Below are 21,317 nucleotides of genomic sequence, written 5' to 3'. Positions count from 1 at the left end.
GTCTGGCCTCAATGAAACTCGAGAGGGATCTGTAGGTATAGTATTATTTATTTTTAAACAACTTGCAAGGCTGACCCGCTCTATAGAGATTTAGAACACAGGCTTCTGAAGTCCCCAGAACCGAGTGAGGTTGGAGACAAAGAGAACTCTGCACATATCATTCAAATGGCATCAAGTTTCACATACAAGATTCCCATAGGTCATCCTATACACCTCCTGACCCGGCCGTATATCCTGATTGGCTCACTTGGCATTCCTCAACCCTGGGCCTCTTGTTACCCAGCATCCTTTTCACCACCCTGCACGAGGCTCCCCTCCCCCTTCCTGGCCATGCTTTCTGAATCCCTTTGTCCTTTGTCTGTGAACTCACTACCATCAGACCGGCTCTATCCTCTACATTATTCTAACTAATAATCCTATTTTATATCACATTCGTTTGTTCAATTCCTCAGTACGGGAATTGAACCACGCTGCTGGCCTGCCTTGGTCTGCTTTCGAAGCCAGCGATTTAGCCCAGCTAAATGCTGGCAACGCCCACATGCGATGAAAGGATAAAAAGAAAATTGCACCATGTGGGCATCTCTGGTCAAGAAGATGTTTATCGTGTCCCCTCAATTGCCCTTGGGGTAAGTGGTGCGACGTCGCATTCTTCAATTCAACCTTTCAGGCTGTATCAGAGGACCATTTCGTTTCTGGGATACGGGCATCAGTGGCAATGCCAGCGGTTGTTGCCCATCCCCAATTGCCCATTGGGTTGACCACTTTCTGTGGGTCACATGTAGGCCACACCAGGTAAGGACGGCAGAGTGCCTTCCCCTGAAAGGTATTAGTGAACAGGATGGGTTTTTACAACAATCCGGTAGTTTCACAGTCACCTTTTATTGAATCTACAGTGCAGGAGGCGGCCATTCGGCCCATCGACTCGTTACCGGCCCCTGGAAAGATCCACCTACCTACACATCTTTGGGTTGTGGGGGAGAGACCAAGCAGACACGGGGAGAATGTGCAAACTCCACACGGATAGTGACTCAAGGCCAGGAGCGAACCCGGGTCCTCGGCTCCGTGAGGCAGCACTGCTAACCACTGCGTCGCCGTGCTGCTTCTAGTCCAAAGATGCGCGGGTTAACTGGGGTTATGGGGACAGTTGGGTTGCTCTTTCAGAGGGCCAGTGCAGACTCGATGGGCCGAATGGCTGCCTTCTGCGCTTTAGGGGTTCTATTTACAGCACACAAAAAACAGTTATTCAGCCCAAGACGTTCATGTGGTGTTCATGTCTGACACAGGCATTGAAAGTTAGCAGGAGGAGTGACAAAACGGAGTTTCAGAGCAAGAATTCCAGAGGAAATGGGCATGAACACCATAGAACATAACAGCGCAGTACAGGCCCTCTCCCCTCGATGTTGCGCCGACCCCTCTAAAGCCCATCTACACTATTCCCTTATCATCCATATGTCTATCCAATGACCATTTAAATGCCCTTAATGTTGGCGAGTCCACTACTGTTGCAGGCAGGGCATTCCACGCCCTTACTCCTCTCTGAGTAAAAAACCTACCTCTGCCATCTGTCCTGTATCTATCTCCCCTCAATTTAAAGCTATGTCCCCTCGTGCTGGACATCACCATCCGAGGAAAAAGGCTCTCACTGTCCACCCTATCTAACCCTCTGATCATCTTGTATGCCTCAATTAAGTCACCTCTTAACCTTCTTCTCTCTAACGAAAACAGCCTCAAGTCCCTCAGCCTTTCCCTCGTAAGATCTTCCCTCCATACCAGGCAACATGCTGGTAAATGTCCTCTGTACCCTTTCCAATGCTTCCACATCCTTCCTATAATGCGGCGACCAGAACTGCACGCAATATTCCAAATGCGGCCGCACCAGAGTTTTGTACAACTGCAACATGACCTCATGGCTCCGAAACTCAATCCCTCTACCAATAAAAGCTAACACACCGTACGCCTTCTTAACAACCCTCTCAACCTGGGTGGCAACCTTCAGGGATCTAAGCACATGGACTCTGAGATCTCTCTGCTCGTCCACACTACCAAGACCAGCACCAAAACAGATTTTTTCTTTTTTCTTTTTGATGCATTGTCGTGTGCTGTTTGTCCGCCACATTTGCCTGCAGAGCAGTATCTGCAGTTCAAAAGCAATTTACTGATTATGAAGTGTTTAGGGGATGCCCGGTAGGAGTGATGAGCCCACAGTAAATACTCTTTGTGGCATTGAAATAGAGAAGAAGGATTGAGATGAAAAACAAGCAAGTTTTAGACAAGAGATCTCCAAAGGTAGAATTTCATTTGGCCGCATCTTATGCTGGGGAGTAAAAACTACATACAGACAGCTCTGATTGATACAACGGATATTCCGATGGTATTATTGCACAGTTCTTTACTCAGTCTTACTGTGAATGTCTTGGGAACGGAGGATGCTGGCTTCCGATTTCACTGTTCGATCAGGCTTAGAGTGAGAATCAATGAACTCTTGGTTCTCGAATCCTGAGTCATCAACTGCAGCGGGGAAGCTGTGGGACTGCTGAGACGAGACAGCGGCGTAAAAGGAGTGGAACGATGGATGTGACAGAGTTCTGTGGGAGAATGGAGCGACCACACCGGAATGCTCCACCTGGACAAAAAAAAGGGAGAGACACAGCTGTTAATAGAACATAGAACAGTACAGCACAGAACAGGCCCTTCGGCCCTCGATGTTGTGCCGAGCAATGATCACCCTACTCAAACCCACGTATCCACCCTATACCCGTAACCCAACAACCCCCCCTTAACCTTACTTTTTAGGACACTACGGGCAATTTAGCATGGCCAATCCACCTAACCCGCACATCTTTGGACTGTGGGAGGAAACCGGAGCACCCGGAGGAAACCCACGCACACACAGGGAGGATGTGCAGACTCCGCACATACAGTGACCCAGCCGGGAATCGAACCTGGGACCCTGGAGCTGTGAAGCATTTATGCTAACCACCATGCTACCGTGCTGCCCCAAGTACCAAGTACCTTGTTAAGTACCAAGGTTCGACACAAGACTGAACCACGATAACAACTTATGGCGGAAAGCCCAGCGAGATCCAAGTTTCTGAAATCAGGGATCCATTTCAGCTGCCGTGACGTGACCGACATTAGCACAGAGGGGGCAGAAATTTAGTTTGAAAGTTGCGCAAAGTGGTCAGGATTGCACTGGCTGCCTGTGGATATCTTGCCCAATTATTCAAAGGAACTGGATATCAGATGAGAAAGGCATGGCAGTCCCAGGGCGGCAACGGCCCGGATAATTTTTTGTGGGCCCACGAGGCACATTCCTGCCCCCCCCTAGGGCTACAAGAATAATTCAGGGTTACCTTCCCAGGACCACTCCCCCGAGAACAGTTAGCCTGGTGCTCCAGCGTAGAATCGTTCAGCTTGGCAACAACGTTATGTCACAAACTCTGGCTCTGGGAAGGTTGGTTCGTTTCAGTCTCCGGTCCAGAGCCTAATTTATTGGTGGCCGTGCAGTCACGAAGGGGAGAGTCAAGCCCAAAACTGGCATTTTAACATTTGCACTGGCACATCATCAGGAGGAGGGATTCTCTCCCTGGAAACTATAAAAGCTGACTCTTCATACCCATTGCAACAGGCTGCTGATTCTCCCACACGGAGGAAAACAGTTGCTGGGAACCTAGCCAAACAATCAACAACAAATGTAGGAAATTGAAATGCTGGGAATATACACCAGGGGCTGGATTCTCTGTTTGGGAGACTAAGCCCCCCCCACACCGGCATGAAAACGGTGGTGTTTTACGCCAGGAAAACTGGGGCAAAACGATCACCGATTCCCTGCTCCGGGGCGTCTCGGAGCCCGGCAGCGTAGAGCTCCGAGCTCTGGCTGCCGACACGGTCCGGGTCTGTGGCCGCACACGGTGGCAGCCTGCAGCGCCGTGCTTCATGGCGGACGCGGCCCGCGGACCGCAAAAATACCCCCCCTTCGGCCAGCTCGCGTTCACCCGCCCCCCCCCCCCCAAAGTGCCCCCAGCCCCAAATGAGCTGCCCTCGCCCGCCTATCCTTTCCTCGCCCGACAGCAGCCACGCTGAATTCCCGACGGGTGGGACCACGAGAGTCCCACGCCGTCGGGAACTCGCCCGGTCGGAGGTGGAGCATAGTGGGGGGTGGGGCAATAGCCTGAGGCCGTGGATATGGCGTGCGGCGCACTCCGAGCACGCCGCTTTTCAGGGGGCGGAGCATCGCGAAAGCGGCGCCGCCCCCGATTTTGTCGTCATCGGGGATCCTGTGCCCCGTCGCCGAACGATTTCGTCGTCGGGCATCAGAGAATCCGGCCCCACATCAGTCAGCAGTTCATACAAAAAAAAGATGATTCATGACATTTCAGGCGCCCGACGCCGAAATTTAAAGGATAGGATTTTCATAGAATCTACAGTGCAGAAGGAGGCCACTCGGCCCATCGAGTCTGCACCGGCCCCTGGAAAGAGCACCCCACCCAAGGCCAATACCTCCACCCCACTCCCATAACCCAGTAACCCACCCAACACTAAGGGCAATTTTGGTCACTAAGGGCAATTTAGCAAGGCCAATCCACCCTAACTTTGGACTGTGGGAGGAAACCGGAGCACCCGGAGGAAACCCACGCACACACGGGGAGGACGTGCAGACTCCGCACAGACAGTGACCCAAGCCGGAATCAAACCTGGGACCCTGGAGCTGTTAAGCGATTGTGCTATCCACAATGCTACCGTGCTGCCCCAAATTTTGCCACTGATCCCCACAGAATGAATGGAATGAATGGAGATCTATGGAAGGTGGAATCTGGGACCACCATCCAAAATTGTTGGGAGTTTTGTGCCATGAAGCACCGCCCACAGGGTCTTGTCTACGGTTTTTTATCAGTTTATATTCTGAATAGGAAAATCGGCGTGCTGAGACAAGATGCTTCCACAGAAAGGATAGGAGGATCCGCCATCCAACTACCTTCGTACACTTCGAAGGTTGATTACAAAGTGGTATTTGCATGGGCCTGAAAACCTGTGGCCTGGGCATATTGGGGCTGTTTAGCACAGGGCTAAATCGCTGGCTTTGAAAGCAGACCCAGGCAGGCCAGCAGCACGGTTCGATTCCCGTAACAGCCTCCCCGGACAGGCGCCGGAATGTGGCGACTAGGGGCTTCTCACAGTAACTTCATTTGAAGCCTACTTGTGACAATAAGCGATTTTCATTTCATATTGCACCGGCGAACCAACAGAATAGGGGAGGGGCGGGAGGGGCGGGGGGGGGGGGGGGGGGGGGGGGGGGGGGGGGGGGGGGGGCCGCGTGAGAAAGATATTGGAAAGTAAAGTTCAAACCTTTCTATACTGGGAAGCATTTCCTGAACTGGATGTGCCCGCCTCTTCGGTGCTGTTAAATGTCGAGGATTTATCTTTACTCGATGACAACGCTGCGTACTGATCGTGGACAGGCTCTCCCCCTCCTGGGTAAAAAGGAAGCATTATAACCGGAGTTCTGCATAACATTTAAAGAATAAGAAAAGGGTTGGGATTACGCAATGGGTCTGTCAGGCTTCAGCGTGTGAAGAACATATCTAGCCTCCAGGGATGGGCAGAGGCCATTCAATCCTTCAGAGCCTGTCATAGAATTTACAGTTCAGAAGGAGGCCATTCGGCCCATCGAGTCTGCACCGGCTCTTGGAAAGAGCACCCTACCCAAGGTCAATACCTCCACCCTACCCCATAACCCAGTAACCCCACCCAACACTAAGGGCAATTTTGGACACTAAGGGCAATTTAGCGCGGCCAATCCACCCTAACCGGCACATCTTTGGACTGTGGGAGGAAACCGGAGCACCCGGAGGAAACCCACGCACACACGGGGAGGATGTGCAGACTCCGCACAGACAGTGACCCAAGCCGGAATCGAACCTGGTGACCCTGGAGCTGTGAAGCAATTGCGCTATCCACAATGCTACCGTGCTGCCCCACAATGCTACCGTGCTGCCCCACAATAATGAGATCATGATTGATCTGCAACTTATCATAGCCATCGCCCCATATCCCCTAAATGTTGACTGATCTCCGGAGTCTAGCAAATTTTTGATTCTGCTTTCCTGTTTAATTTAAGGTAAAACTATATATTCAGATCTCAGCAGAAATTTCTTCCCTTACAAGCACTGTGAATCTTTGGAAGTGGCTGGCTCAGAGGGCTGTGCTTTCTCAGTCATTGCGGTCTAGTGCCGAGCTTCGAAGCAAACCCCAGTGCTGGGAATGCAGACCTGAATCCCACTCCCCAAAAGCATCGCAGCACAATTTCTCATTCATGTTGGGAAACAGAAACGCCCCATTGTCACTGCTGGAGAGGATTATGCCATCGCCACATCTCCCATTCTGCCGCGGCACGTGTTCAAATAAGAATCATAGAACAGTACAGCACAGAACAGGCCCTTCGGCCCTCGATGTTGTGCCGAGCAATGATCACCCTACTCAAACCCACATATCCACCCTTTACCCGTAACCCAACAACCCCCCCCTAACCTTACTTTTTAGGACACTACGGGCAATTTAGCATGGCCAATCCACCTTAACCCGCACATCTTTGGACTGTGGGAGGAAACCGGAGCACCCGGAGGAAACCCACGCACACACGGGGAGGACGTGCAGACTCCGCACAAACAGTGACCCAGCCGGGAATCGAACCTGGGACCCTGGAGCTGTGAAGCATTTATGCTAACCACCATGCTACCGTGCAAACATACTGCAGCGGTATGTTTCCAGTGCAATGAGGGGGCAGGCACTGGTGGACCTGGTTCTGAGAAATGAGTTGACCCAAGTGGATCATGGAGAGTATTTAGGGGACCGTGACCATTGTATCACAAGGTTTAGGTTGGTCACCGAAAAGGACAAGGAGCAATTCAGAGATGGGATAATCAAGTGGGGTAAAGGCAGCTTCCAGGGGACGATAATGCATCCGGGTCGAGCGAGTTGGAATCAAATGTCGCCGGAAAAGACGATGGCTGAAGAACGGGCTACCTTCAAAGAGATAGTATTGAAGGCAAAGGGCAGCACAGTGGCTAGCATTGCTGCCTCACGGAGCCGAGGTCCCGGGTTCGATCTGGGTCACTGTCGGTGTGGAGTTTGCACATTCTCCCCGTGTTTGCGTGGGTTTCGCCCCCACAACCCAAAGACGTGCAGGGTAGGTGGGTAGGCCACGCTAAATCGCCCCTTAATTGGAAAAAAAAAAGAGAATCGGGTACTCTAAATTATTGAACGGTGGAGCTGGCTCCGGAGGCGAAATTGCCTTCAACAAGTACTGACGTTCTAGGAAAGAACTTTATTCTGTCCAATTCCATCCTACAGCTCTTGGTCTGTAGTCCTGTAGGTAGAACATAGAACATAGAATTTTACAATGCAGAAGGAGGCCATTCGGCCCATCGAGTCTGCACCGGCTCTTGGAAAGAGCACCCTACCCCCTACCCAAGGTCAACACCTCCACCCTATCCCCATAACCCAGTAACCCCACCCAACACTAAGGGCGATTTTGGACACTAAGGGCAATTTATCACGGCCAATCCACTTAACCCGCACATCTTTGGACTGTGGGAGGAAACCGGAGCACCCGGAGGAAACCCACGCACACACGGGGAGGATGTGCAGACTCCGCACAGACAGTGACCCAAGCCGGAATCGAACCTGGGACCCTGGAGCTTTTGTGCTATCCACAATGCTACTGTGCTGCCCCTGAGGTAACAGCACCTCAAACTCAAAACTGCTGTTCTTGATTAATAAGGGGATTTCCTAATTAATAAGGGGATCGGGGGTTTGGGGGAGAAGGCAAGAGAATGGAAACGAGGTACAAATCAGCCATGATCGAATGGCGGAGCAGACTCGACGGGCCGAACGGCTCAATTCTACACCTATATCTTAGGCCTCGGAAGTGATGACAGATGACAGGGAGAATATGCAATGGAGAATCAGGCTGAATAGAGAAGGACTAGAGGAGAGATGAAAAACCAACTCAGGAAAGCAAGGAATAAACACGAGTAAAGCCCTGTCGCTAACATAAGAGGGAAACCCAAGGTAATCCCAAGGTCTTCTATCAGCATGTAAATAATGAAAGGGCGATAAAAGAAAGAGTAGGGCTGATTAAGAATAAAAGAAGGAGGCTTGCATGTGGTGACAGAAGAAATAGCGGAGGTATTTTTAAAATCAATTTAGAATACCCAATTCTTTTTTTTTTCTAATTAAGGGGCAATTTAGCGCAGCCAATTCACCTACCCTGCCACATCTCTGTGGGTTGTGGGGGTGAGACCCGCACGCAGACACGGGAAAACTGTGCAAACTCGCAGAGGTGTTAAATGAGTCTTTCCAAAGGAAGAGGACGCCGCCCAGGCCGAGGTGAGAGAGATGGTAACTATGAGAGAGAGGGGCAGCATGGTAGCATAGTGGTTAGCATCAATGCTTCACAGCTCCAGGGTCCCAGGTTCGATTCCCGGCTGGGTCACTGTCTGTGTGGAGTCTGCACGTCCTCCCCGTGTGTGCGTGGGTTTCCTCCGGGTGCTCCGGTTTCCTCCCACAGTCCAAAGATGTGCGGGGTTAGGTGGATTGGCCATGCTAAATTGCCCGTAGTGTCCTAAAAAGTAAGGTTAAGGGGGGGGGGGGGGGTCGTTGGGTTACGGGTATAGGGTGGATACGTGAGTTTGAGTAGGGTGATCATTGCTCGGCACAACATCGAGGGCTGAAGGGCCTGTTCTGTGCTGTACTGTTCTAAATTCTAAATTACACGGGAGGAATTTACAACTGAGAAGGAGGAGGTGTTGGAAAGATTATCTTTGCTCACAATCGATACGGCAGCAGCACGAGATGCATCCAAGGATACGGAGTGGGGGTGAGATTACAGAGGCACTGATGAAAATCTGTGGCGGGGGAAACTTCTGGAACTATAATTTGAGACAAAATCAATAGTCACTTAGATAATTAAAGAAAGCCCGCATGGATTCATTGAGGGAAAATGTTTAACTAACTTGCTGCAGGGGCAGCACGGTGGCCTAGTGGTTAGCACAACCGCCTCACGGCGCTGAGGTCCCAGGTTCGATCCCGGCTCTGGGTCACTGTCCGTGTGGAGTTTGCACATTCTCCCCGTGTCTGCGTGGGTTTCGCCCCCACAACCCAAAAATGTGCAGAGTAGGTGGATTGGCCACGCTAAATTGCCCCTTAATTGGAAAAAATAATTGGGTAATCTAAATTTAAAAAAAAAAAAGAAAAAAAAAAAACTAACTTGCTGCAACTGACTGAGGTGGTAGCGGAGAAGGTTGATAAGGGCAATGCGGTTGATGTGATGCACATGGATTTTCAAAAGGCAGTGCCACGCAACAGAATTGAGAGCAAAATTCTAGCTCATGGAATAAAAGGGAAAGTAGGCAACTGGATAAGAAATTGGCCGAGTGACAGGAAACAGAGATAAATAGTTGTTTTTCCGATTGGAGGAAGGTTTGTAGTGGGGTTCCCCAGGGGTCACTGTTGGGACCCGTGCTCTTCCCAATATATGTTAATGATCTAGACTGTGGTGTGCAGGGCATGACTTCAAAATTTGTGGATGATAGGAAGATTGGAAGGGTTGTCAACTGGAATGAGGATAGTCTTGAACTTCAAAAGGGCATTGACGTATTGGCAAATTGGGCAGATAAGTGGCAGATGAAGTTCAATGCAGAGAAGTGTGAGGTGATTCATTTTGGCAGGAAGAACATGGAGAAACGGTATAAAAGGAAGAAACGGGGGAGGCGTAGGGATAAAGGGACCTCAGTGTATCTAATCACAAGTCATTGAAGGTAGCAGGGCACGTTGAGAGATCAGTTAATAAAGCAGATGGTATCCTTGGTTTTATTAATAGGGGCGTTGAGTACATGGAGGTCATGTTGAACATGTATAAGACAGGGCAGCACGGTGGCACAGTGGGTTAGCCCTGTTGCCTCACGGCGCTGAGGACCCAGGTTTGATCCCGGCTCTGGGTCCCTGTCCGTGAGGAGTTTGCACATTCTCCCCGTGTCTGCGTGGGTTTCACCCCCACAACCCAAAGATGTGCAGGGTAGGTAGATTGGCCACTCTAAATTGCCCCTTAATTGGAAAAAATAATTGGGTACTCTACATTTTTTTAAAAACAACAACAACAAAAAAACATGTATAAGACAATAGTTGGGCTTCATCTGGAGTACTGCATCCAGTTCTGGCGCCATACTTGAGGTAGGATGGAAAGAGTACAGAGAAGATTCATAAGAATGATTCCAGCGACAAACAACTGGAGCTAGTTTTTTTCTATAAGTTTAGAGTACCCAATTATTTTTTCCCCAATTAAGGGGCAGTTTAGCGCGGCCAATCCACCTACCCTGTACATCTTTGGGTTGTGGGGGCGAAACCCACGCAAACACGGGGAGAACGTGCAAACTCCACACGGACAGCGACCCAGAGCCGGGATCGAACCTGGGACCTCGACGCCGTGCTAACCATTGCGCCACCGTGCTGCCCCTTAAACAACTGGAGCTAGGAGGTTAGATTGGAGAGGTAGCGCCTGTTCTCGTTGGAGAAAAGAAGGCTGAGAGGAGACTTGATAAAAGTATTCAAGATCCTGAGGGATATAGAGAGAGTAAAGTGAGATGTACTCTCAAGAGTACGTCAAAAACTAGAGGGCACATGTTCAAAATGGTGGGCAAAAGGAGAAGTGACGTGAGGGAAAGGTCTTTCCTCAGGAGGGTGGTTGGATTCAAGAACAAGGGTGGTGGAGGCAGATTCGATCTACAAAATTATGAGGGGCACAGATAGAGTGGATAGTCAGAAGCTTCTTCCCAGGGTGGAATAGTCAATTACTAGGGGACATTGGTTTACGGTGCGAGGGGGTAAAGTTTAGAGATTTTTTTTTTCTTACACAGAGGGTAGTGGGTGCCTGGAACTCGCTGCCGGAGGAGGTAGTGGAAGCAGGGACGATAGTGACATTCAAGGGGTGTCTTGACAAATACATGAATAGGATGGGAATAGAGGGATACGGACCCAGGAAGTGTAGAAGGTTTTAGGTTAGACCATCAGCATGGTCAGCGCAGGTTGGAGAGCATGTTCCTGTGCTGTACTTTTCTTTGAAGTATTCAAAATGGAATTGGATTGCATTCTGAAAAAAAAACAATGTGCAAGGTTGCAAAGATAAGGCAGGAGTAGGACTATGTAGAATGCTCTTTCAGAGAGCCAGTGCAGGCTGCATGGGCCGATTGGCCTCCTGCTCTTATGAAGGTTCTGTGCTGCAGGGGCCTCCCAGGTTAGGTCCACCACCAATGGTCAGAGTATGCTCTTCCATCATAGAATCACTACAGCACAGAAGGAGGCCATTTGGCCCATCGGGTCTGCACCTACCTAGGCCCACCTATCCCTGTAACCCAGTAACCGCAGATAACCTTTGAACACTACGAGGCAATTTAGCACGGCCAATCCACCCTAACCTGCACATCTTTGGACTGTGGGAGGAAACCGGAGCACCCGGAGGAAACCCACACAGACACGGGGAGAAAGTGCAAACTCTACACAGGCAGTCACCCGAGGCCGGAACGGAGCCCAGGTCCCTGGCGCTGCGAGGCAGCAGTGCTAACCACTGTGTCGCCGTACCACCCATCAGTTTTCGGTCACAAAAATGTCCAACTTTATAAATAGCTCCAGGGTTCATTCATGTCTTTGGAATGGAGTAATTGAGATTCCCTCCCTAGAAAGACAATCAATCGTTTACCTTCAATCTGTCTATCAGAGAAAAATGTATTCAATTAAATTAGCAACTACTGCAGTAGATGAAGGCTTACGTAGTGGAGTAACTAACGCCTGTAATAGTTATTGTAGTGCATCAACCTGGTTACTACAGAATAAAATATTTTTTTTTTGATAAACAATTTTATTGAGGTAGTTTTTGGCTTTATAACAGTTACAGACATCATCAGAAAGAAAGCAAAAGAGGCAAAAATGTGCAAACATCCACGTACTTTCAATACTTCCATCGTAACATATTGCACAAGCCCGCTCCCCTCCCACCGGTACTACCCGCCATATTTTCCCTCCTACTCTACTCTACCCCCCCTTCCCCTTCCCCCCCCTCCTTCCCCTTCCCCCCCCCTCCTTCCCCTTCCCCCCCCCTCCTTCCCCTTCCCCCCCCCCTCCTTCCCCTTCCCCCCCCTCCTTCCCCTTCCCCCCCCCCTCCTTCCCCTTCCCCCCCCCTCCTTCCCCTTCCCCCCCCCTCCTTCCCCTTCCCCCCCCCTCCTTCCCCTTCCCCCCCCCTCCTTCCCCTTCCCCCCCCCCTCCTTCCCCTTCCCCCCCCCCCCTCCCCTTCCCCCCCCCTTCCCCCCCCTCCCCTTCCCCCCCCCTTCCCCTTCCCCCCTCCCCTTCCCCCCCCTCCCCTTCACCCCCCCTTCCCCTTCCCCCCTCCCCTTCCCCCCCCTCCCCTTCACCCCCCCCTCCCCTTCCCCCCCCCCTTCCCCCCCCCTTCCCCCCCCTCCCCCCCCCCCTCCCCTTCCCCCCCTCCCCTTCCCCCCCCCTCCCCTTCCCCCCCCTCCCCCCCCCTCCCCCCCCCTCCCCCCCCCTCCCCTTCCCCCCCCTCCCCTTCCCCCCCCTTCCCCCCCCTCCCCCCCCCCTCCCCTTCCCCCCCCCCCCCCTCCCCTTCCCCCCCTCCCCTTCCCCCCCCTCCCCTTCCCCCCCTACCCCCCCCCCTCCCCTTCCCCCCCCTCCCCTTCCCCCCCTCCCCTTCCCCCCCTTCCCCCCCCTCCCCTTCCCCCCCTACCCCCCCCCCCTACCCCCCCCCCCCTCCCCTTCCCCCCCCTCCCCTTCCCCCCCTCCCCTTCCCCCCCCTCCCCCCCTCCCCTTCCCCTTCCCCCCCCTCCCCTTCCCCCCCTTCCCCCCCCTTCCCCCCTTCCTCCTCCCCCCCCCTTCTCCCCCCCCCTTTCTCCCCCCCCTTTCTCCTCCCCCCCCTCTTTCTCCCCCCCCTTTCTCCTTCCCCCCCCTTCCCCTTCCCCCCCACCCTTCCCCTTCCCCCCCCCACCCTTCCCCTTCCCCCCCCACCCTTCCCCTTCCCCTTCCCCCCCCACCCTTCCCCTTCCCCCCCCTTTTCCCCCCCCCACCCTTCCCTTTCCCCCCCCCCCCCCCCCTCTTCCCCTTCCCCTTCCCTCCCCCCCCCCCCCCCCACCGACGCTCACTCTCCCGCAAAGAAGTCAATAAATGGTTGCCACCTCCGGGTGAACCCCTGCACAGATCCCCTCAAGGCGAACTTAATTTTTTCCATCCCCAGGAAACTCGACATGTCCGCAAGCCACCACTCAGTCTTCGGGGGCTTTGAGTCCCTCCACGCCAATAATATTCGTCGCCGGGCTATCAGGGAAGCAAAGGCCGAAACATCAGCCTCTTTCTCCCCCTGGACGCCCGGGTCTTCCGAAACCCCAAAAATTGCCACCCCTGGACTCATCACCACCCTTGTTTTTAGCACCTGGGACATGACCCCCGCAAATCCCTCCCAGTACCCCCTCAGCTCAGGGCATGCCCAAAACATGTGAACGTGGTTAGTATAAAATATTTTAATGAGTCTAATAACGTGCAATAAAACAGCACAACTTGGGGACACGAGCGAAGTAATTTTACAGAATCATAGCCAAATACTGAGGTATTTTAATTACTGTCAGGGTAATTAAGGACGGGCAGTAAATGCATCTTCCCAGCGACCCGCTCAGCCAGACGAAAGGAAACATGATATTTTTGTGATTTCCCAATACAACAATCAATGAGATATGTAATCAGAAAACAACAGTGTTGCCTCCCTGTGACCCCTTACCTCCAGCATGCAGGAATGAGAAAGAACTTTTTACTCCAGGACTGTTCATAGCATTCTCAAACTCAGTGTAATATTGAAATGGGGGGGGTTCCCCAATGATCCGCAACAGAGACCTACAGTAAAAAGGACAACAATCAGTCACAGGGCCATCGGCTTATTTGGTCGCATCTCTTGAAAACACCAACCCTACCTTGACTGATCTGACGACTACATTTCCAACTATGTTTTTGACATGGATGCTGCTCGACTCGACTGAGTGAGCCCAGCATTTTCTGTTTCGTTTGACGGCCGTTACTAATAATTCCAATCCGGAGTTCAGGAGAAATCCCTTTCGCCAGCCAGTGCTGAGAATGTGGAACTCACCCGGGCGGCGTGGTGGCACAGTGGTTAGCACTGCTGCCTTACGGCACTGAGGACCCAGGTTCGGTCCTGGCCCCAGGTCACTGTCCACGTGGACGTTGCACGTTTCCCCCCCCCCTCCCCCGTGTCTGTGTGGGTCTCACTCCCACAACCGAAAGAAGTGCAGGGTAGGGTAGGCCGCGCTAAATTGGGAAAAATGATTTTCAGCAATTGCAGCTCTTTGTTCTTGCATGGGGGGGGGGCAGATGCCTCCCATCTTTTCTTTCAGCTTTGTCTGTATTAAACTTCAATTTATTACTTACCAGTCCAATGCAAACCTGACTGCGTTCTCCAAGTCCAATGCTCCACTACCCTTCCCTCAACCCAAGCCTGGTGCCATCTGCAAGTTTAACTACTTTGCACTGAAGCTAATCGAGCGGTGGAAAGGTTTCTACGGGCAATTATGGATATTCACGAGTGATAGAACATATAGAACATCGAACAGTACAGCACAGAACAGGCCCTTCGGCCCTCGATGTTGTGCCGAGCATTGTCCGAAACCAAGATCAAGCTCTCCCACTCCCTGTCATTCTGGTGTGTATTTCGTTTCTGGAAATGTCGATTGTTGCTGGGTTACAATTCCTTAGGCCACAGTGGCGCAGTGGTTAGCACTGCTAATTCACGGCGCCGAGGACCCGGGTTGATCCTGGCCCTGGGTCACTGTCCGTGTCTGCGTGGGTCCCCACAACCCAAACGATGTGCAGGGGCGGTGGACTGGCCTCGCTAAACTGCCTCTTAGATTGGAAAAAGCCATGTATATTTCCTCAGGCCTCCAGGGTGTTGCCACATGTTAATTCTTCATCTCTAAACCGACAAATTGGGTACTGCCCAGCTATTGGAGAGCGGAGGCTCATCCAGAATGTGTTTTTCCCAGCAAGGGATACTTAAAGGGTTGGATGGAAGGTCGATTTTCCTTTCACCCTCAGCTCACGTGTGGAATCCCTACAGTGCATGAGGCCATTCGGACCGTCAGAGTGTGCACCAACCCTCTGAAACAGCACCCTAACCAGGCTCCCACCCTATCCCGGCAACCCGCAGCCCCACCTAACCTGCACATCTTTGGACGGCGGGAGGAAACCGGAGCACCCGCAGGAAACCAGCGCAGACACGGGGAGAGAGTGCAAACTTCATACAGTCACCCGAGGCCGGAATCGAACCCTAGTGTTAACCACTGTGCTACCATGCCACCCATGCACGCTTTCCTGTAACTGGACCGACTCCTCATAGAGCATCAGATTTCAGACTGTACCCCACGGAGAATATCAAAATGGTCTCAGCAATTCCTATGTCAGCGGCATGGCGGAAACAGTTCCATCGTGGCAGAAAACGTTTGTGTCTAGACACCGCTGAAATGACGAGCTGGCGCAGGAACACATCGGGAAACATTCAGAAATCAGATGCCAGGCAGGCATAACTCTGGTGGCCTCGGAGTCCTGATTCTGACTAATCTCTCGGGCCAGATAATCCAGCGAGTAGTTGGGTATGGATCAAGCTTGGGCCTTCGACAAGTGTCTGGTTTAACCATGTGGGCACAAAGCACTAATCCACACACAACAGTGCCTTAGTTGTCGCACGGAATAGCTACCAAAACCTGTCCAAACATCAACATTTGACTCAACACTTCCCTCGACAGCAGGAGAACACACAGGGAGTTTGTGGAGCACTTTAGAAGCCGGCAGAGTTAAATGATACGTCTTGCGGGAGGGGGGGGGGGGGTGTGGTGTACCTGAGATAGTCATGTCTCTCGGAGAGTTCCTCGTCGGACAGGACGCTGTCCAGATCAGAAGTGTATTCGTCCGACTCGGAGGAAACAGAATCTGGACAATCCCAGCTTCGATTCCCTGCACGATCGCCACTTCCCTCTGCCATTGCCAAATCTCGATTCGATGGTACTTCCTCCGCTACAGTAATACAGACGCAGACATTTCAATTCTACATTCACTTGTACTAAAAGGCAGAAATTCAAAATTACATAAAGCATTGGGTAGGTGTAGATCATAATAACCTTTATCAGTGTCGCAGGTAGGCCCACTAGTGGGGCTGGTTTAGCAGAGTGGGCTAAACAGCTGGCTTGTAATGCAGACCAAGGCCAGCAGCGCGGGTTCAATTCCCGTACCGGCCTCCCCGTACAGGTGCGGAATGTGGCGACTAGGGGCTTTTCACAGTAACATCATTGAAGCCTACTTGTGACAATAAGTGATTATTAACACTGCAATGAAGTTACTGTGAAAATTCCCTAGTCGCCACACTCCGGCGTCTAGAACATTCCGGCACAGTACAGGCCCTTCGGCCCTCGATGTTGCGCCGACCTGTGAAACCCCTCTAAAGCCCATCTACACTGTTCCCTTATCGCCCATATGCCTATCCAATGACCATTTAAATGCGTTTAGTGTTGGAGAGTCCACTACTGTTGCAGGCAGGGCATTCCACGCCCTCACTACTCTCTGAGTAAAGAACCTACCTCTGACATCTGTCCTCTATCTATCTCCCCTCAATTTAAAGCTATGTCCCCTCGTGTTGGTCATCACCATCCGAGGAAAAAGGCTCTCACTGTCCACCCTATCTGATCCTCTGATCATCGCCTGTTCGGTTAAACGGAGGGAGAATTCAGAACGTCCAATTCACCTCACAAGCACTTCTTTCACGACTTGGGGGGGGGGAATTGGAGGCAACCCACACAGAAAGGACCCAAGCCGGAAATCGAACCCGGGTCCCTTGGCGCTGTGAAACAACAGTGCTAACCCACTGTGCTACCATGCCACATTGTGGCTCTGCTGGAGACCACAAAAGGGGGCCTGCACCAGGAGTGTCCAATGGGGGGGGGGGGGGGGGGGGGGGGGGAAGAGGGGAGGAAGAGAGAGAAGAGTAGCACGCGTTCCAATTTCTGACATCCCATTCATTAAAACCAGCGCTCCGACAATCACAGTGCTTGTCGTTTTCCCATAATAGGCTCCAGTCCATGGTGGAAATGTTGGAGCAGGTAATCTCCCCCTTCGTGTATGGCTGTGACAAAACAGACACAAAGTTGTCCATTAACTCGCTCCACAGCTCGAAGGACAAAAGCCGTTCACTGCTGTGAGACTGAACAATGTGGACACGAGTTGAATGCCCTCGGCTGTGCGGAGTTACTTGATATCGACAATTAGGTGTCGGTGCCCAAGTAGCGAGGGTCCCCATCCCTATTTAGTGCCCCCTGCTGGAAAGTACAGCTAAGGGCGCGATCAAGTGCGATGCCCTCTACAGCTGAATAGGCTGGCAACACTCACTCTTATGCTCATTCTTGAAGAATGGCCAAATTGCTAGTGTCCATGGAAACGACATGAGCCACAACCATTAGGAGAGGACAAACACTTCAGGAAGCATTTAAATAAAAAAAGGATCGCGTTTGAAAAAAAAGAAAGAAGTGACTTTATTTTCCCAGCTGTCGAGCTCCAGTTTGCAAATATTGCTGCTCACGTCGCAAAGTCTCCGTGGACAATCTGTGGATAAAGGGGACGGAATTACTTGCCTCCAGCCCGTGCAGGACCGAGGCTGGCTTCTTCCTCGGGGGGGCTACGGCTGCCTTGGCTTGGGGTGGCATGGCTGGCCGTGACACAGTCAGAAACCCCATCATCGGTCTTGCCGGCATTATCGGTGTCTTCCATCTCCTGGTCAAAATGCCGGCACATCGAGGAGTTGCATCATGAGAGGAGGTACCTGCACCAGGAGTCTAAAGGACAATGGCAAGTTACCAATCTCCACCCACATCCTAAACTTGTTTGCCAAGTGGCACATGGTACAGCGATCTGCAGGTAGATCCAGCTGGATCGAAGTTGGCTTTGGATCAACTCTTAAAAATAGAGGATTTTTTTTTAAGCAAGCGCGCTTTTATTTACTATAAAAGTGCCAAGAGTAGCTCAGGTGACAGTGCACCACTCAACGTGGCACTGAGACGCACGAGCAGGAGGTTCAAATCCTGACCTGTACTGAGTCATCCCAACCACAGCAAGGATTTAATAGATATGGACCCCTGTAGCTACAGCGAGATTCCCCCCCCCCCCACCCACCCCCTCCCCCCCACCCCCCCCACCCACCCCCCCCCCCCCTCCCCACCCACATTGGGTGGGGGGGTGGGAGGGTCACGCAGAGCGATGGACATACAGTGAGGGGGGGGGGGGGGGTCACACAGAGCGATGGATAAGCATTCAGGGAGGGGGGTCTCCCAGCGTGATGGACAACACAGTGAGGGAGGGAGGGGGTCAGAGCGATGGACACAGAGAGGGGGGGGGGGGTGTCACACACAGTGATTGGCACGCAGGAGGGTCACACAGCGATGGAAAACACAGTAGGGGAGGGAGAGGGTCAGAGCGATGGGCACGCAGTGAGGGAGGGGGTGACACAGAGTGATGGACACGCAGTGAGGGAGGGAGGGGGTGACACAGAGCGATGGACACGCAGTGAGGGAGGGAGAGGGTCAGATCGATGGACACGCAGTGAGGGAGGGAGGGGGTCAGAGTGATGGGCACGCAGTGAGGGAGGGAGGGGGTGACTCAGAGCGATGGACACGCAGTGAGGGAGGGAGGGAGTCAGAGCGATGGACACGCAGTGAGGGAGGGAGGGGGTCAGAGCGATGGACACGCAGTGAGGGAGGGAGGGGGTCAGAGTGATGGGCACGCAGTGAGGGAGGGAGGGGGTGACACAGGGCGATGGACACGCAGTGAGGGAGGGAGGGGGTGACACAGAGCGATGGACACGCAGTGAGGGAGGGAGGGGGTGACACAGAGCGATGGACACGCAGTGAGGGAGGGAGGGGTGACACAGAGCGATGGACACGCAGTGAGGGAGGGAGGGGGTGACACAGAGCGATGGACACGCAGTGAGGGAGGGGGTGACACAGAGCGATGGACACGCAGTGAGGGAGGGGGTGACACAGAGCGATGGACACGCAGTGAGGGAGGGAGGGGGTGACACAGAGCGATGGGCACGCAGTGAGGGAGGGAGGGGGTGACACAGAGCGATGGACACGCAGTGAGGAAGTGGGGGTGACACAGAGCGATGGACACGCAGTGAGGGAGGGAGAGGGTCAGAGCGATGGGCACGCAGTGAGGGAGGGAGGGGGCACACAGAGCGATGGACATGCAGTGAGGGAGGGAGGGGGTGACACAGAGCGATGGACACGCAGTGAGGAAGTGGGGGTGACACAGAGCGATGGACACGCAGTGAGGGAGGGAGGGGGTGACACAGAGCGATGGGCACGCAGTGAGGGAGGGGGGGGCACACAGAGCGATGGACACGCAGTGAGGGAGGGGGTGACACAGAGCGATGGACACGCAGTGAGGGAGGGAGAGGGTCAGATCGATGGACACGCAGTGAGGGAGGGAGGGGGTCAGAGTGATGGGCACGCAGTGAGGGAGGGAGGGGGTGACTCAGAGCGATGGACACGCAGTGAGGGAGGGAGGGAGTCAGAGCGATGGACACGCAGTGAGGGAGGGAGGGGTCAGAGCGATGGACACGCAGTGAGGGAGGGAGGGGGTCAGAGTGATGGGCACGCAGTGAGGGAGGGAGGGGGTGACACAGGGCGATGGACACGCAGTGAGGGAGGGAGGGGGTGACACAGAGCGATGGACACGCAGTGAGGGAGGGAGGGGGTGACAGAGCGATGGACACGCAGTGAGGTAGGGAGTGACACAGAGCGATGGACACGCAGTGAGGGAGGGGGTGACACAGAGCGATGGACACGCAGTGAGGGAGGGAGGGGGTGACACAGAGCGATGGACACGCAGTGAGGGAGGAAGGGGGTGACACAGAGCAATGGACACGCAGTGAGGGAGGGGGTGACACAGAGCGATGGACACGCAGTGAGGGAGGGAGGGGGTGACACAGAGCGATGGACACGCAGTGAGGGAGGGAGGGGTGACACAGAGCGATGGACACGCAGTGAGGGAGGGAGGGGTGACACAGAGCGATGGGCACGCAGTGAGGGAGGGAGGGGGTGACACAGAGCGATGGGCACGCAGTGAGGGAGGGAGAGGGTCAGAGCGATGGACACGCAGTGAGGGAGGGAGGGGGTGACACAGAGCGATGGGCACGCAGAGAGGGAGGGAGGGGGTGACACAGAGCGATGGACACGCAGTGAGGGAGGGAGGGAGGGGTGACACAGAGCGATGGACACGCAGTGAGGGAGGGAGAGGGTCAGAGCGATGGACACGCAGTGAGGGAGGGGGTGACACAGAGCGATGGACACGCAGTGAGGGAGGGAGGGGTGACACAGAGCGATGGGCAACGCAGTGAGGGAGGGAGGGGTGACACAGAGCGATGGACACGCAGTGAGGGAGGGAGGGGTGACACAGAGCGATGGACACGCAGTGAGGGAGGGAGAGGGTCAGAGCGATGGACACGCAGTGAGGGAGGGGGTGACACAGAGCGATGGACACGCAGTGAGGGAGGGGGTGACACAGCGATGGACACGCAGTGAGGTAGGGAGGGGGTGACACAGAGCGATGGACACGCAGTGAGGGAGGGAGGGGGTGACACAGAGCGATGGACACGCAGTGAGGGAGGGAGGGGGTGACACAGAGCGATGGACACGCAGTGAGTGAGGGAGGGGGTGACACAGAGCGATGGACACGCAGTGAGAGAGGGGGTGACACAGAGCGATGGACACGCAGAGAGGGAGGGAGGGGTGACACAGAGCGATGGACACGCAGTGAGGGAGGGAGGGGGTGACACAGAGCGATGGACACGCAGTGAGGGAGGGAGAGGGTCAGAGCGATGGACACGCAGTGAGGGAGGGGGGTGACACAGAGCGATGGACACGCAGTGAGGGAGGGAGAGGGTCAGAGCGATGGACACGCAGTGAGGGAGGGGGTGACACAGAGCGATGGACACGCAGTGAGGGAGGGGGTGACACAGCGATGGACACGCAGTGAGGTAGGGAGTGACACAGAGCGATGGACACGCAGTGAGGGAGGGAGGGGGGTGACACAGAGCGATGGACACGCAGTGAGGGAGGGAGGGGGTGACACAGAGCGATGGACACGCAGTGAGTGAGGGAGGGGGTGACACAGAGCGATGGACACGCAGTGAGTGAGGGAGGGGGTGACACAGA

General features: G+C 53.7%; 1 protein-coding gene across 4 annotated transcripts in view; it reads right to left on the bottom strand.

The window, feature by feature from the left end:
- LOC119958339 overlaps positions 1-21,317 on the bottom strand; it is a 45,381-nt gene that overhangs the window by 14,811 nt on the left and 9,253 nt on the right. For 2 of the 4 annotated variants that reach the window (XM_038786783.1, XM_038786780.1), the window contains exons 1-5: positions 17,739-18,212; positions 15,957-16,131; positions 13,832-13,944; positions 5,347-5,471; positions 2,404-2,623 (exon numbers count right to left, since the gene is read on the bottom strand). In XM_038786783.1, the coding sequence (XP_038642711.1) occupies positions 2,404-2,623; positions 5,347-5,471; positions 13,832-13,944; positions 15,957-16,131; positions 17,739-17,898 (793 nt within the window). In that variant the 5' untranslated portion in view covers positions 17,899-18,212. Of the gene's footprint in view, positions 1-2,403; positions 2,624-5,346; positions 5,472-13,831; positions 13,945-15,956; positions 16,132-17,738; positions 18,213-21,317 lie in introns of those variants that run through there. The other 2 variants (XM_038786782.1, XM_038786781.1) reach the window with 2 other exon arrangements.

Source organism: Scyliorhinus canicula, chromosome 29 (assembly GCF_902713615.1).
Source record: "Scyliorhinus canicula chromosome 29, sScyCan1.1, whole genome shotgun sequence".
Lineage (NCBI taxonomy): Eukaryota > Metazoa > Chordata > Chondrichthyes > Carcharhiniformes > Scyliorhinidae > Scyliorhinus > Scyliorhinus canicula.
The sequence above is the reverse complement of the archived record's forward strand: the minus strand, read 5'-3'. Positions and strand labels throughout refer to the sequence as shown.